General features: G+C 34.3%; 1 protein-coding gene across 1 annotated transcript in view; it reads left to right on the top strand.

Moving 5' to 3' along the window:
• The first annotated feature begins 757 nt into the window (after positions 1 to 757).
• GPR39 (G protein-coupled receptor 39) overlaps positions 758 to 18,742 on the top strand; it is a 324,415-nt gene continuing 306,430 nt past the window's right edge. Inside the window, exon 1 of the mRNA XM_031963675.1 lies at positions 758 to 869. Coding sequence (XP_031819535.1) covers positions 842 to 869 — 28 coding nt within the window. The 5' untranslated portion in view covers positions 758 to 841. The remainder of the gene's footprint in view (positions 870 to 18,742) is intronic.

The following is an 18,742-nucleotide window of genomic DNA, read 5'->3' on the forward strand; positions in this document are numbered from 1 at the left end:
GTAACTCAATTTCAAATTTTTTGAGGAATTATTTCATAAGCTGTATGAAAGAAAGAAAAAGATAGGGAAAAATTGCAATCTTTAATGTCATCCAGGAGACTGAGAAAACATTAACACTTATTGATCCACACGAGTAATTTTCCATCTATACAAAACCTTCTTCATGACAACATCTTTAAGAAATAGACAGATTTTTATAGGTGATATTCCACAATGAATACATCTTTCCCATGACATAATTAACTATTTAACTGAAAGATGCATAGTGTTTGTCAATTAAGAAAAAGCATTTGGTTTGAATTGTAGAATATCAAAAAAGGAGCTAAAAGTCTACTTAGAACAATCTCCTTGTTTTACATTTGAGGGAACTGAGGCACAGTCATTTAACTGTAAAATGATTTTTCCAAGGTTCCTCAGGTTTATCAGAGATAGGATTTGACCGCATGGTCTCTGACTTCAAAATAAATATTATCTTTAATATAAGATCCTGACTCTATCTTAAGGTCCCTCCTCCAACTAGGCATCTCTCAGTCACACAACAAAATCATTCAAGATTCCTTGAAAGTTGTAACAATGAAGATCACCTTATTCAGCGATACTCTGATCAAAAATATCTGATAAACCAGAAACAAGATATATATTCAACAAAGGTTTAAGCCACTGTGGTGGTGGAAATCTAATACAAAGTCAAAGGTGAAAAGGATTCCTTAAGAATAGTAAGGTTCACTAGATTCTGCTCTTTGTTGATGACATCATACAGAATGCATCAGACTCTGAACCTTTTTAGAGCATACTGGAAGAGATCTTTAACCACTAAAAAGACACAAAATATACAAAAGAAATGAAGAACTTATATTATTCATATTGTGGTAAGCATTTGTATGGACAACTTCTATAGGAAAAAATTGTATCGAGGTTGCTGATCATCATGTAGTTCTGGAGCAGACAGAATAAATGAACAATGCATTAGACTCAGAATTAAATAGAAGTAAGAGAGTAGATTGTTTTTAGATAATTGTCATATTTCTTTAATAATCTCAAACTTCTTTCAGAAACAAAGTTCCACATATGTTTGTTTTTAAGCAGATTTTGAATTTTTTTTTAAAATTTGCTTTTACATTGCCTTTATTTCCACATGCATCCTTTGCTGTGCTCCCATCCAAAGCATCATCCCTCATAAATTTTTTAAAATAAGAAATAAAAAAGAAAAAGATTCTGTAAAAGCAATCAATACATTGACAACATTTGCTGTATTTGCAACAGCCATATCTATGGGCTCTAATTCTATCAAAGCAGAAGGTGGTTTCTTCTCATATCTTTTGGGGCCATTATGGTCTTTATAATTTATTAATATTCGTTAATTTTTTCTATAGTAGTTATTTCCATTTACATTGTTGTAGTCATTTTGCATATTGTTCCTGGTTCTGCTTATGATGCAAAGTAAAATAACTTTGTACTTATGATACAAAGTAAAATATGATTCTTTGTATTTATCATGCTTATTCCTTATAGCATGTTAATATTCCATTTTGGCTGATGGATATTTATTTTCTTTCTACTTTTTTCTCCCACAAAAAGGTATGTTATTGTTGTGTCTTGCTTTCTAGAGCCCCCAAGTTGGGATGACAAAACATATAGTACTTTTTAGAGCCCTCATGCCGGGGTGATTAAAATATACTGTCCTAGTGCAGAAGAGATGAGGTGAGACTCCTGAGGATGATGGGAAAATGGAATCCAGTTATTCCAAGGATTTTCCCCTTTTTATACCCTCATACCCATATGTAACAAAACAACACTGGGAAGGTGCCAAGTATATAACTGTGCATGTGGGACCACATAAACAACTTGCTATTGTATGTAGATTGCCATCACTCTTTGCCACCTGGTATCGCTCTGCTTCAATCACAACACAAGTTGTCACTGCCCCCTGACTTCTCAGGAAGGCCGAGAGCCATTAGGGGAGATGGGGAGCCGAACCAGACATTGTTAGCAAGTTCCCTCTGGGCTGAAGGGTCTTATACCCCACCCAGAGTTCCCCCACTGTTTGTGGTTCTCTACATGTTATAAATATTTTAGTGTATGAGCCTTTTCTTTTATCAGTGATATTCTTGGTGTATATGCCTAATAGTGCATTCTCTGAATCAGAATATGGATATTTTAGTCACTTTATTTGTATGATGTAAAATAGTTTTCCAGAAAGGTTGAACTTATTTACTGGTCCAGCTAACAATGCTACAGTATTCTTATTTTTCTATAACTCCTTCCAATATTGATTCCTCTTTTTTTTTGTTATCTTTGCCAATTAATTGACTGGAGGAATGTCAAAGATTTTTTGATGAGCATTTCTTTTATTGTTAACATAAGAGTGGTATATAGAACACTATGTTCGTGAAGGTTATATGTGTCCACCTAGATCTAAATAGATGTGTCTCACAGGAAAACAAGGGTGTTTATCCCTAGAATTCTGCTGATCCACCTTTCTCCAAAGGAGACTTATTCCTTTCAGGAAGGGAGGCAGGAGGTTGGCACCAGAGGCTGGCCATTAAGTTCTCTTCTGAAAAAAAAAAAAGCCCTCTGCTGGGCTAAAATTATATCTATCTGCCTTACTAAATACTGCTAATCTAGGCAAAATAATTTTTAAGGTGATGCTGAGCTCTTGATTCCTGCCCCTTAATGGAGAAGTAGTACTTCAAGCTTCTTTCTATCAAATGTTAATGTTACTGTGAAAACACATAGCACATTGCAAATAAACTCATTTAACTGACCTTATTGTGAACAGAAATCTGAGAGGTATACATATGGAAATATATCAGAAAATATGCAATGTGAATGAGCTTAGTGGGAGCAAGAAAACTGAACTTAGAGAGGGGGAGAGAGGGACACACACATCACAACACATGCAGAGAGAAAGAGACAGCAAAAGAGACAGACAGACAGACAGAGAGAGGGAAAGAGAGGGAGGGAGGGAGAGAGAGGAAGGGAAGGAAAAAAGGAGAAAGAATCTCACTTTTAAGAGATATTCCTCAAAGTCTCTATTGCAGTAATCTGGGATAGGTACATGATTGCAATACCAGCTTCTCTACATATTGGCTTCTTCTCAGACTATTTCTTTTCAGGGAACTCTCCTTGAAGAGAATCCAGACCTGAAAGCTGGTTCTTTTGAAGAAAGAAGCAGAAACAGGATCTTTTCTCTCCAAAACACTCACCAATTCCACTCAGGTGTAGAAAATCAAATAATCAATCTTCAGTAATGAGGAGAATCTTATGTAAATATGATTTTGAGCTTTGGGTTACATTAATAATTTGGAAAATTGTTTTATGTAGTTGTCAATGGTTTGCAATTCTGTGAATTATTTGTTCATATTATTTGAGTAGATATTTGTTAGAGAGGCCCCTCTTTTTAAAAACCAATATTCTATGAACATTGTGTTATAGTTTCTGTAAAAGTGAACATATGTATCATAGGGAGGAAGGCAAAGGGGAAATGAGCAGTCCATGTCAAGGAAGAGTGAAGGGTAAAGGACAAAGGATTTTCACAGTGCCTACTCTTTGCTAATCACTGAACTAAGGACTTTCTATAAATATTGTTTCATTTTGATCCTCACAACAACTCTGCAAAGTAGGTGCTATTATTATCCCCATTTTGCAGTTGAGAAAACTGAGGCTAGAGGAAGTAATTTTTAGGTTGATGCTGAGCTCTTGATCTTTGTCCCTTAATGGGGAAGAAGAAACCTAAGTTATATATCTAAAGGCTTGTTAAGTGACTTGTCAGGGTCACACAGCTAGTGAGTGTTTCGTGCTGAAGTTGAACTCCTGTTTTCCTGACTCCAGGCCTAGCTCTCTGTTTACCGCACCTGTAACTGCTCTCTGAGAATAAAGATAACAGCCAAGCAGCTTGATTATTTTACAAATATCCTCTCAAAGTCAGAAGAAAATGAGGAAAGTACTTGGAGTTTTCCTTAGAGTAAATTTATGGTGGAAAAGAGTTGCACACCGGGCATGACAATGATGAATGAGTTGTCCTCTACATTATTGTAGGAAACATCCTAATTAATGAGATCACAGAACCATTTCAGTATTTAAATTTCTCTAAGAAATAGTGATGATCATACCCAATGTCTTTAGTTTTATTCACAACCCCTCCTCCCACTTTTCTAGCATTGCTGAAAATTGCCTAGCCTATTTGGTATTGATTTTGATTTCTGCTCTAACCAGCTGATGATCTGACTGCACCTAAACAGTTGATTCTGAAATGATTCCCATTCCTGTAACCATCTGTTTGATGTTGCTCCAAAATAGTCAATTTAATTTCTAATATTTGTCACTCACCACATCCAGCACCTTCTGACTCTTCTTGAAAACAAAGTTCATGATACATAGATGTGAGGATTTTTTATGAGACCTTTTGTCAATTTCATTTCTTAATCTCACACTAAATTTTCTAACACGTTTCTTGCCAGCCTACACTGTGCTTATTTTAAAAATCACTTGACTTGGTTTGGATATGCCCTATGATATAATAGAAAGAACACTGGAGTTGGTGTCAGAAGAGATCAGGGTTCACTTTTGATAGTTACTGGTTGTATAACCCTGGGAAAATTATTTTATATCTCTGAACCTCAGTTTCCTCATCTGTAAAATGGAAATAACTGTATCTGGCATTTTTGCGTCACAGAATTGTTGAGAAGGCTCAAATGAGATAGTCTATATAAAGCATTTTGAAAACCTTTAAGTGTTACATAAATATCAGTTATTATCTTGTCAAATTCTCCTTACAACCGTTCTACTTTATCCTCAGGAGCAGATGTTGGCACACAAGCTGCAATTATGTTCATAGTGGTCTTTTTTGTTTATACTTATTATGAGCATTGCAAAACAAGATAACCAAATGTCCCATGAAATTATGTTTCTTTTTGCGTTTGGGAATGCAGTAAAACCAATGTACCTAACTAGTTTATTTTCCTCTCCAGAGAAAACCTGTAAGTTGGATTCCCTTTAACTGTAGCTTTTATACATGTGTCTTCTGATTTCTACTAAAGTGAGAATGTCAATATTAAGGTAATTCAATTCCTCCAATAGTGTAACAGTTCATTGGGCATTGGATAATAATCTTGCATTTAAAGCCAATTGTTAAATTAATGTTGATAGATGTTCTGAAAATTGTACCTTTAAACAGTTTTTGCCCTTTTCTTCTGCCAAACTGTCAACATTACTGTGACAATAGACTAAGGCTACCTTGGCACTATTTTGAATATTTATATTTCGTGAGTCACCATGACTAAATTATTTATCACCTTATAGCCAACCTGCTGCTGATAAGCTTCTCTTTTATTAGCTGGTTGGTCCTCATTAACATGTACAGTAATGTACTTAAAATTTTCCTACTTTGATAGATCCTTCCAAAACTTACATTTGGTTCTAGCCTAAACTTGAAGAATCCACCATCACCTGCTTGTCTTGATAAAGAATTGGAATAGGATTTTTCATATAGATTTTAACACCCAAACTACTGGTGGATAATCAAGTTTATTCTCATTCCATATCTTTCTTGACTTCTTTGCATTATTTGATACTATTTTCCACCCTTTCCTCCTAGATATAATCTTTCCTGGGTTTTCATGCATGTCCTATCTCCAGATATGCCTCCAAGTTCTTCTGTCTCTGTACAATCAGTGATGCCATCAGTTCTCATGTGTTCAACTATCATCTCTATGTAGATGACTTCCAGATCTACATATCTAGCTATTCTCTTTTTAGCCCTAGTATCACAATTTTAACTGCCTATTGAATATATCCACATGAATACACCAATTGAATCTTGAACTCAGTTTGCCCCAAACAGAAGAAATTATCTTTCCCTCTACACATATCTTTTCTCCTCATTTCTGTAGAAGCTACAAATCATTTATATGGCTATTTTAGTTCATAACCAAAGAGCCATCTTCAAATTTCCACTTTCACCCATTTATCATATCTAATCAGTTACCAAGACTTGTTGATTCCATTCTTACATATTTTCCATCTATCCCCTCTCTCTATTCACATGGCTCCTCCCCTAATTTAGACTCTCATGATTTTTGCCTGTAATATTACAATGTACTAGGTTAGGTATTCTAGGACTAGATTTCTTAATATTATCCCTTCATCTAGCCTGGACTCCCTACTCCAGCCTGAAACATGTGAGTTTAATTCAGGGGGAAAATATGCTTAGTAGATTTTAGGGTGCAAAAATACAGGAATTAAATAGGTAAGAACTGACTCTGACAGCTGGGTTGACTTGTTTCTCTTTCCACAATCACAATGTCCATTAAAAATGAATTATATCTTTTTAAATCCCCCTAGAACAAAGATCTCCAAAGGGGGGCCATGTTAATATGGCTGCTTTATCTAAATTTCTTGGCAAATATCCCTGTGCTTTCACTGGTATATTTTATGATATGGACATAGATAAGGAGTACTCACACTCCCATTCTATCCCATTGCCTTGATATACTTAGTGGTAGGGAGTTATTTTTTTAAAAGGATCTTATTTTATTTATAAGATTTTTTAGCTATGTGTTTATCTGTCAAATCCACATAATGCCACTTCTACACCAACCATCAAACCTATCTCCTCTCTATAGGAACTGTGGCTTTGCCTTGAGCTTTTCTTCCTCTTGCCAGCAACTAGATTTCCCTGCCATATCCAAGTCATCACCACATCATGCTGCTGAGGATTTGACCTTCTCTAATATAAGCTCCTTAGGTACAGTCACTGCCTGGGTTTACTTGTATTTGTTTCAAACACTTTAACTGTTCCTGGCACTTAGTGAGTGCTTAATAGAACTCTCTCTCTCTCTCTCTCTCTCTCGTCTGTCTGTCTGTCTCCTCCTCCCACCCCATGTCTGTCTGTCTGTCTGTCTCTATCTCTTTCTCTCTGTAAGCTGGCATGCCTATATGTTAATCTATTTTCCAGAATCCATTTTGTCTATAATAATTATTCTGATGTTCTTTTTAATTACTATGAATGGATATTTGAGAGCCTCTGGGGGATTTGGTGCTACCAGATGACACTGTAGGAAGACTAAGTAACTGGAGAATATGGGAAAGATACTTAGGATATGAGACAAGAGCATCAAAAGGGGGCATAGAGTATATCAAAAATAAACTTTACATGTTTTACAGTTTTGTTTATAGTATTTTTTCCTGACAAGGTATCAAGGGGACAGTTTCAAAATAGTTCACACACAGAAGGCAAGTTAAATATTTTCAAAGGGGTATATCATATCGCTCAGTAACAAATATCCTATCCATTAGTACCCAATTAAGTTTCTTTCCTTATTCCCAAAGATTTCAAGATCAGAGTAACTCTGCTCTTCCCTGGACATTTTCTGATAGCTGCCTGAGGTTATTTATATTTTCATTGATAACTCAGACATGACAGAGGCTGCATCTTACAAGTCAGATCTCAGGAAAATAAAGGGAGAGGGATGGAGAATTCTACTGATTTCAAGGTCATTGGTGAAAAATATAAAATGATTTTTTATTTTTCCAGTTTGCAAGAAGTCAGACCCTCACAAAACAGTATATCATTTGGTTTACCTTTGATGAATTGTCAAGTTGTTGAATGTTGTCTATGGCATTCTAATCCCTCCCCTGTGTTATATGGCAAAATTTTCACCTTTGTCATCATTGCTCTTCTCTCTAGGTTCTCTCCCCCTCCCATTTTAAATTGGAAGTGTGTTCCATCTATTCTCTTAGAGTTTAAGTTTCTTAAGGGGTCAAAGGTTGGCTGTGTTTTTTCCCACAGTGCAAATTAGAATCGTTTCTAAGTAGGTGCTCAATCCATGTAACTGATTGACTGTTTATTCAATTGTAGGTAATTTCCATTCCTCATGAGATTCAGTTCTAGAGGCATTTGGAAAATTATTCAGAAATGAGTTGATGTTTGATAGAATTCTTCCAGAAGTAGGAAAGGGGCCCACATATGCAAAACTGTTTGTGGCAGCCTTTTTGTAATGGCTAGAAACTAGAAACTGAATGAATACCCATCAATTGGAGAATGGCTGAATAAATTATGGTATATGAATGTTATGGAATATTATTGTTCTGTAAGAAATGACCAATAGGATGATTTCAGAGAGGTCTGGAGAGACTTACATGAATTGATGCTGAGTGAAATGAGCAGAACTGGATCATTATACATGGCAACAACAAAATTATACAATGATCAATTCTGATGGACGTGGCTCTCTTCAACAATGAGATGGTTCAAACCAGTTCCAATTATTCAATGATGAAGAGAACCATCTACACCCAGAGAGAGGACTATGGGAACCAAGTATGGACCACAACATAGCATTTTCATTCTTTCTGTTATTGTTTGCTTACATTTTTATTTTCTTTCTCAGGTTTTTTTTTCTTTCTAGATCTGATTTTTCTTGTGCAGCAAGATGACTATATAAATATGTATACATATATTTGATTTAACATATTTTAACATATTTAACATGTATTGGGCTACCTACCATTTGGGGGGGAAGGAGGGGAAAATTTGGAACAGAAGGTTTTGCATGGGCCAATGCTGAAAAAATTACCCATGCATATGTTCTGTAAATAAAATGATATAATAATTTTTAAAAATTCTTCCAGAAGTACTGCTGCTTTTAATTCCCTAACTATATCCCATGTATACAATAAGCATGGTATATATACACTGCAGAAATTAATCAGGAAATTCATGGGATACAGTCCTACTAAATAGGATGGAACTATTCATGACTGTTCTAGTTCTCCTCCCTTTCTTTCTTCCTTCTTTCTAGGTTTTGTGTCCATCTACCCTTGATAGGGATGAAAATGCCATTCTTCTCATGTTTCTATGTTCTGGTGTGTTCCTTCAACTTCCCTGAAAGTGTAGTAGGCATGAAGCAAATCTGCTTCAGTTAGATTGTCTCTGAAAATCCACACAAGTACTCATAGGCACACATATGTGACCTTGCTCATTGGATTTCAGAACCAGCAAACAAGCAAACTCTAGGATAGTTTTTATAACTGCATATGGCATCTGACAGACAGTCTGTGTTAATGTAGCATGATAGAAGCCAAAGCATTTTATAGCATTATGGCCTAGTCCTAGTTATCAGTGACAGGTAATCTGTTGCCCTAGGAAAATTGTAGAGAGAAGCTCCAGATTTCTAAAGCCAGGGTCTGCCTTAGTTCCTCTAATGACTTTGGCACATGGATTGCCTATACCATCACTCAGTTTTTACTTATAATTATAGCATATGATTTCTAAAAGGGACATGAGAAATCAGGGTACCCACGTCTCCTCAGTTGTATATTGAAGAAACTAATTTACAGATGAAGAAACTAAGGCCCATGGAGGGAAATGTCTTATCCAAGATCACAGACCTAATAAAGCATAACATTAAATTTTTAGAAATTGAAGAAATATCAGCAATCACTCATTCTAGTCTCTTTCTTTTGCAGATGAGAAAGCTCAACTCCAGAGAGAATAAGTATTTACTTGTCCAAAGTTATATAGTTAATGATTGTCAGAATTGGGATTTGAACTCTGGTCTACTATGTCTGGTCTTGTTTCCCTTTTAGGATATTGTGCTTGTTGTTGCCTTTCCAGTATACCATGCTAAGGGCTGATTCTCCACTCCAATGCTTTTGTTTTTACAGCATGATACCATTATCATTTCTTGCATAAGACTCATTAACTATAAATTACTTTAATATGTCAAAAAATCCATGCAGGCATTGGTTTGGCCTTCCAAAAGTACAACTTAAAATTCCAAGTCCATGACTTAGTGGCCAAGTTTGTTATCATTAGTCTTTCTAAATTTAGCAAAGCTTGGATTAGACAATACAATATATTTCAATTGAATTCCACCAGAATTGATAAAGTTCCGTTATGTGCTGTACATTGTGCTAGGTGTTGAGAATATAAAGACAAAAGTTAAAAACAATCCTTGCCATCAAGTAATTTCCATTCTCCTGGGGAGAAACAATATGAATATAGAAAAGGACATGCAAGTATATGAAAAATACTGACACAAAATATATAGACAATAGGTTTGGTGACTTGTAAATACTATTAATCTGGAGTTAGGGGAAGATCAGGAAAGTTCCCAGGTAGGAAGTTGGTATTTGAACTGAGTCTTGAAAGGAATTAGAGATTTCAAAAGGTTGAGGTGAATTGGAAAAGTATCCTAACTATGGCATGAGTTATCTCATGCAAAGAAGAGAGATAAATTATAAAAAGTAAACAAGTATATGATACTGAGTGAAGTAAAGAGAACCAGGAGAACATTGTACATAAAAACAGCAAGATTGTGTGATGATCAACTATGACAGAGTAGATCTTTTCAACAATACAGTGATCCAAGATAATTCCAAAAGATTCATGATGGAAATTGCTATCCATATCCAGAAAAAGAAGTGCAATCTGAATGCAGATTGAAGTGTATTGTTTTCACTTTTTTTTTTGCTTTTTGTTTCTTGTGGTTCTTTTGTTCTGATTCTTTTTTCACAACATGACTAATATGGAAATATATTTAACATGATTATAAATGTATATATAGGGGGAAGGAAAGAAAGAAGGAAGGAAAAATTTGAAATTCAAAATCTCATAAAAATGAATATTGAAAACTATTTTTACAAATAATTAAAAAATACTATTAAGTGGTAACTCGGGGGAAAAAAAACAACAGGCAAGTTTTATTGAAACAGTATAGGAGGAATAGATTTAAAATCAGACTGGAAATATAGATTAAAAATAAGAGTGTAAAGAGTTTTAGATATAATTTTTAAAAAAGAGTTTACATTTTATCGAGAAGCAAGAGGGAGTCACTGAAACTTTTTGAGTAGGAGAGTGACAGTAAAAGATCTAGTCTTTTACTCAGCTCATAGTCTATAATCCTATATAAGTCATAGGACTTCTGAGCATATCCTCAGTTAGCCTAGCCTTTGAGAGTCTTGGATCACTTCTAATTCAATAAAAAAGCATCAAAGTTAAATTTTAGGATAGTATAGGCTGATTATTACCTCTCATTTGTTAATGGCCCTTTTGCCTTTCTTTTTACTTTGCATTAGAAAGAATCAGGCAATCTATTTTTACTACTATACCTAATCAAATAATTTTACCATTTCACATTGTGACACTTCATACTTGTCAAACTGCTATGTAGAACCAATATGTTTTCATTAGATGATCACCGACTCTGCAACTGGAAATTTTCCCAGACCTTCTGACTGATGATAGTGTGATTGGGAACAGTTTAGCTCAACTTCACTGTCTGAGTAACCCTCCTTGACCAGTTCATTGCATCTTAATATTACTCTGATATTCCAACTCCTTCCCATACGATCCTAGGATTTAGAGATGGAAAGGACATTACAGAACATCTGGTCTAATTCCCTCATTTGACATAGGAGAAAATTAAAGTATAGTAAATGTTAAATAATTCATCCATGATCACATAGGAAGTAGGTTGAAAGTTAGAATTTTTAGCCATGTCTTTTGATTCCAAGTCCACTGTTCTTTCCAATGTACTATGCTGCCTCCTGAGAGGTATGGAGGATTTGATGTCAGAAGACCTGGGATTGAGTCCTACCTTGGCTAATTCTTAATCATATAACTTTGAGAAAGTTATTAAAAATTCTGAGTTTGAATTTCCTAATCTGAAAAATGGATAGAATAATTCTTGCACTATTACAGCCTCTTTACATAGGATTGCTATTAAATTCAAACAGATAATGTGTAATGGAAATGCTTAGGCAGGGCTCTTGGGACCTTCTTACCCTACATGGCCTCCTGTTCTGGCATTGATAATGGGTTAGCTTTTTAACAAGGTATAAAATTCCTTTGACAAGGTTAATTCATGAATAAGATGTGAACTTGGTCATATCACAGCTAGCTCATTCACCTTTTCAGCTTGACTTTTAAATGCTGGGCTGGAGAGCTGGATATAGAGATACACAGAAGAGAAGGGCTCCTCATAAATAAGGATTCAACTCCATGAAAGGATGTGTGTGTGTGTGTGTGTGTGTGTGTGTGTGTTTCTATACATGGCTCCTCTAATATCCTCTGATTTTCAATTAAGGCACCAGGACCTTTGTAGGGCTTTTGTGTTATCCTACTCCAAAATACCAATATTTTGACCAATCCCATGCTTACCATGGCAGCACTTCACAAGGGCACTCAGTGGAAAGGCCAAACTCTTAAGCTTCCTCAAAAAATCTACTTCTTTTCTCAACTTTGTTTGTTTTTTAGTTGCATTACTTATCTTATTAGTCTAGGGATGAGTTCTGTGTGGATTTGCCTAATTATTTACTTGGCTTAGCTACAACTCTCTTGGAAAAATCCACATTTTTCCCATTTTATTCTGTTTTTATTCAATCAAAGTAGCACAGTATAGTGGAATTGATCACACAAGGATAGCATGATTTTACTTAGTTCTTTACTGATTGTCAATGCAAAGATATAAAGTCAAATATACTAAAATTACTACCATATGTATTACTATGTACTTAGCTCCTCCTAAACCTAGAAAGTTGGTGCTAAACTAATCTATAGGCATGTCCCCAAACCAGGAGTTGCTGGAATATATTTCAAGTGATTAGATTCAGATCTCCTCATTAGGTACTCCCATTGGAAGCTTGTTAATGCTGCTCTACCAATGGGTTCCAAAAGTATCTATCTAGCCATTTGAGGGAACTTGGAACTCAAAGCACTGATTTTTCCTCAGATCTTTTTCCTTCTTTGTTATCTGTCACTAGCTGTGGCTTCTAATCCTTTCTAATGATTGCTTGTCAGTGCATTTGGCTCATTGACTGTGTTGTATGGTTGCCTTTTTTCCCCCCCTTTTAGCTTGTTTATTATTACTGGAGAGATGAATTGGGCTCAAGAACAGACCTAGAAATTGAGAAATACTTTCCTTATAATCATCATTTTTTTGTTTTCTCATTTAACATTCATATACAAAAGTTCTCAAGCTGGGCTGCATTCTAGGTCACCTTCAGAAATTTAAGGATAGGGCTGACCTGAGGAATAAGACCCAGGGCTCATTCCCTCTTTTGCTATTCCTGGTGCAGCAGACTGAAAAAAAGGGCTTATATCAATTTAGAGAAACACATATTCCCTAAAGGTATTTACTAACATTATGGAATATTCACTATATAGAATTCAAATAGAATAATTCCTTATAGATGATGAGGTTCTCCATATGCTTTTGTTACAAATGATGTTGTACTAATTTCATCAAGCTTCAGATTTGACTAGCCATCCTCAGTGGAAAAATTCACTGGATGGAGGAGACTGAATATTGTTGAGATTTTGAGGTTCATTTGGATAAACAGTTCCTTGAATTTTTCCATCAGAATATATTTCATAGATTGGCAGTCAATGTAATAATGATTTAGGTCCACAACTACTTAGGAAGAGGAGAGTGGACTAGATCAGAGATGTTAAACTTAACCCCTTCCAGATTAAAATATAATTGGTAATTGTTTAGCAAAATAAAAATATAATACAGCAGATATAATGCTAATTTGTGGTTTTCCAAGTTAAAGTACTACCCACAAGAATCCATTTTTTAATTTAATACTATTGAGTTATTTCTGTTTGACACTTGATATAGATTGCCCTCGGGGAAATCACATATCACTTTCTTATTTTTTTAAATTTAAAAATTTTTTATTTATTTTTTAATTTTATTAAAACTTTTTATTTACAAAACATATGTATGGGTAATTTTTCAACATTGACCCTTACAAAACTTTCTGTCCAATTTTTCCCTCCTTCCCCCTGGCCACCTCCTCTAGATGGCAGGTAGTTCAATACATGTTAAATATGTTAAAATATATCACATATCACTTTCACTAGTCACAAACTTCCTCTTGATTCAAAAGCCCATCTTCTCAATGTTAATAATATGATGATACTAAATAGCTGTGAATTGTGGAATGCCATAATTTCCAAAGAATCAAAATTTTATCTGACCCATGAGCAGTAGGGAAAGGGGATACATGGTAGATACAAGTAGATGATATAATATTATTAATGATGACTTGTATGCAATATGTAGCATGAAAGATATCATTAGGTGAAGGAATCAAGGGAAAGAATAGAGGCTGGTCATTCAGCCAGAATAAAGAATTAAATAGTAAAAAGAGTCAAGTATTACAACTCAATCCACAAAATAGTGAAAGATTTATAATGTTAAGCAAGTGTTCACAACCTTTTTCAGTCCCCAGTACCAGTTGGCTTTCAGTAAATCTTCTGTATGAAGCAAGATGAATTTAAAGTTACCATATATATGTATTTAAGAAATAAAATAGTTTTCATTATGATAATATAGTTTCTTCCCCCTGTACACCTCCCAGGAAATATATTTCCTGTACCCCCCAGACAAACTTTTCCTACTTGTTTTGGGATACAGGAATTCTAAACTGAGAATTCTTGATGAAAAGGAAGACTTGTAGCTTATCGAGTAAAATCTTTTTGGAAATCTATGGAAGGACAGAGATAAGAATCACTCATAAAAAGAACATGTGAATGGGTTACAGTTGATCTTGATGAAGGAAGTAGTTAAATCAATGAGATTATAGATTTATCAAAGTAGCAAAGTATAACCAGCCTTTCTAATTTTCAAAACACCCCAGTTAATTCTCCCTTCATCAAAATTATTATGTAAATTTTTACAACATAATTTCACCTCATTTTAATAAATCTCTTCTAATTAAAGTGCTAATAATTTGTTCTCAAAGTGACTGATCTCTAAATTTATATCTCTTTATCCTCTTTATCCACACAGGCACCAATTTCTCATATAAAATCTGGTTGCCTTAGTGATCTATGGGTAATCTTTTCTATTAATTGGAAAACAATCTGATGAAATTAATTCACATTAAGAAGTGAAGTATTAATAAACTTTAACTTTCCCAGGGTTATTCACAATTTGGTTAACTTAAATGAATTCTTAATTGGTAGAAATTGAGACAAATGCAAAAGTAAAATGCATTTCATTTAGTATTGAGGAATTTTTTTTTTGTGGGGGGTGACTGGCATTCATTAAATCTCACTTAGGCAATTGATTAACTTTCCCTATTTCTCCATCTCTACTTAGAATAATCCCAAGATAAAAAAAAATTGAAATTTACTCAAGGATGATTCTAAAGGACATGATGCTGAAATTGTGGAAAGTTCTGCAATGATGAAATTCAAGTCTAATGAGAAAATTGCAAAAATGAAAGTGTACTTGATGCCTTCATTCAAAACCAGTCTAATTCCTTTAATCATGCAAAATAGAATAACTTGTTTGCTTTTATAATGCAGATTTGAATCACTCCAAATAGCAGAACATAATAAGGAAAAGAAGGAACCAGGAAAATGTAGGTCCTACATTTTTTTCACATTTGCATTAAAATATGGTGTATTCCCTGCCCCAACTTCTATGAACAAATCTCGTTGAGTGCCTCATTTTCTGAAGTGCATCTGGAAATGTTCCCAGATAATATATCTCTACTTTTCATTTATGTCAGAAATAATGTAAATACAAAACCAAACATCTGCACACTGGATTCTTGCAGATGCACATAGGACAAGTGCTGCCAGATTTCAGCCCCAAGCTTACACATGTCTGGTATAGTAACATGACTGGGAAAGAGAGACCTATTAATTTTATGCAACTTATTGAAATAACACACATGCCTCCATATCTTACACAACTTCTAAGTTTCTGATTTTTTTTTAATTGATAAGAGAATTTATGAAAGGGAATTTGGAGATTATCCAGTCATTTGATGGATGGGGAAAATGAGAACAAGAGGTTAAGTGATTTGCCTGAGGTTGAAATAGAAGTAAATATAGAGTTAGGATTTGTCATCAGACTCCAAATTCAGAATTCTTTCATTACATTATAAAAATGTTCCTTTTGGTTATTACAAAACCAAAGAAAGAAAGGTCAAACTGCAAATGAAGTCAGTTGTTATAGCAAAGACATAGGCTTAGAGACTCCTAAATGCATCTCTACAAGTTATTTTCCTTTGTTTTGGCATCAATCTACCAGTATTATTTTTATTACTAAATGTTTCATTCCAAATTTAATATTAACTATCTATACAATAAATTATATGGTGTGGAACTAGTTACATTTGAATAAATTAATTTGAATCACAAAATACTATATAATTTTTTGCCACCTCTTCTAAGTGTCCAACAACATTCTTTGTCCTTTTGTTTTCATTTCCTTTTCTTCTTTTATGGTCATCATTAGTGTATATTCTATTCTGGTACTATTTTTTAAATTTTGGATTATTTCATTAAAATATTTTCACACTTTTATATTTTTCATGTTTCTTATCTTGTATTATAATTTGTGTTACATTAATATATTACACATTTTAAAATTATTTCTCAATTTCTGAATATATGTTACTTGGAGTTGTTGCTTGTAATTAGAAATCATGTTACTGTAATAATATGCTTCTTTTTTTTGGAGCTTGTTTTAGATTTTTTAGATTTTACTCCTACCAAAGGAATTATTGGGTCAAAGGATATAATTACGTTTTATTACTAGTTTCAGTGCTTAGCTCAGTGCCTGGAATATAGTAGTTGCTTAACACACACACACACACATACACACACACACACACACACACACACAAACTTGTTTACTTGACTGTTTCGTTAGATAATTCTCCAAAAATATTCTAAAAGTTTGCAATTCCAAGAGTAATGAACTATTGTGTTCATTTTTCTATCATCATGCCATTTTTTTGTATTTTCATTCATTTAGTACACTAGGAGTAAGGTATTAGCTCAAATTTGCTTTAATTACATCTTTGATTATTGATGAGATTAATTTTTAAAACACATTATAAAAGTAAAGGAGTTATTCTATTTTGCACAATTAAAGGAATTAAACTGATTTTGAATGAAGGCATTAAGTAATTTTTTCCCTTTTGCATTTTTCTCATTAGGCTTGAATTTCATCATTGTATAACAAGGTCTACTTCTATAATCTTGGCATTATGTCCTTTAGAATCATCCCTGAGTAAATCTCTAATTTTTTTTTTTCTCATCTTGGGACCATTCTTGCAGGCAAAGGTAGAGAACTAGGGAAAGTTAATCAATAGCCTAGTGAGATTTAATGAATACCAGACCCTCTCTCCTCCTCCCAAATTCCCTCACTAAATGAAATGCATTTTACTTTTGTATCTTGTCTCAATTTCTACCAATTAAGAATTCATTTAAATTAACCATTTCTTAAAAATGTGAATATCCCTGAGAAAGTTAAAGGTTTATTAATAATTCATTTCTTAATGCGAATTTATTTCACCCCTTCTAAGTCTCCACCAAAATTCTTTGTCTTTTTGTTTTTATTTGTTTTTCTTCTGATATGGTTATCATTAGTATATTGATTAGATTAGTATTATTGATGAGATTGAGTATTTAATATGTAATTATAAGCAATTTTTTATTTCTCCTTTTGAAATTTGTCTACTTAGGGATGAAATTATGATGGTGGAGTTTAGTGAGCTCCTGCCCATAAACTCTTCTCAACAGTTCAGAAAATATGCTAGATCAAATCCTGATGGGCAAAAAAAAATGTATACAGTATATACTATGTCCATCCCAGGCTGGCACAAGAAGACACAAAAAGAAGATCTGAGAACATTAGGGATAAGTTGGATCAGGAGCATACTGTGAAAAATTCTGTTTCTCTAGGGAAAAGCTGTACTCCATGACTGGAGGAGGTCTCAGAGTGAGATGGGGCACACCTACTCTTATACTAGGGTAATACCATAAGAACAAGTGTCAATGGGCAGTTATGTCACCCACTACTCAGTTGCAGGTCACAGATCAAGGGTACACTTGAGAAGGTGACCTCAATAGGAAAGTAGGTCTAGGTCAAGGAGGCCCTGAGTAGTGTACTCAGAAAGAAGGAAGTTCAGAAACCAGTAGTAGTAACAGTAGCAGCAGCAATATGACTCAGAACCCAAGGGAAGTAAGGTCTCACTTTCAGCATCTAACCAAGCCTGCAACATAATAGCCAGGATGGAAATACCAGAAAAAGAAGCACTTACAATGTTATTACTCTGAACTAAGTGAATTTTCCTGCTGACAGTCTTCTCCCAGATGAGAAATTTTCTGAGTTCAGACAAGGGAATTGCACAAATCACTCACTACCTGGGATTAGACCACTTTGGGAACACAGAAAAACCTATAGATGCCCAGCTTGTCCCTGAGATATAGACATAATATTCAATACCTAAAGAAAGCAAGATCAGGATTAGCCAAGACCTTTCTTCCAGAAGTTTGTAGAACTGTAAAATGAAGTCCAAAGTCAGGCAGGCACAATGGGGAAACAAAAAAAGAACTCCACCATAATGAGCTTTGGTGGCAGAGATGCTTAAGACACAACTGGAGAAGAAAATGATTAAGAAAACATCTACAGGTAATGTCTCAGGAAGAAAACACACACACACACACACACACACACACACACACACACACACATATAGGTTGGGCATAAACCCAACTAGGATTCTTGAAAGAGATGAAGCATGAATTTTTAAAAGAGACAAAAATATTTTTATAAATGGAATGAAAGTGCTTGATTTAAAAAATTGGAAAAGAAATAAGAATTGTAGAATAAAGAACTGAAAAGAGAATTAACAATTTGGCACAAGAGGTACAAAACCTTGTCCAAATAAACTCTCTGAACATTCAAATGAACTAAACAGAAGCCAA

The sequence above is a fragment of the Sarcophilus harrisii genome, chromosome 3, assembly GCF_902635505.1.
Source record: "Sarcophilus harrisii chromosome 3, mSarHar1.11, whole genome shotgun sequence".
NCBI lineage: Eukaryota > Metazoa > Chordata > Mammalia > Dasyuromorphia > Dasyuridae > Sarcophilus > Sarcophilus harrisii.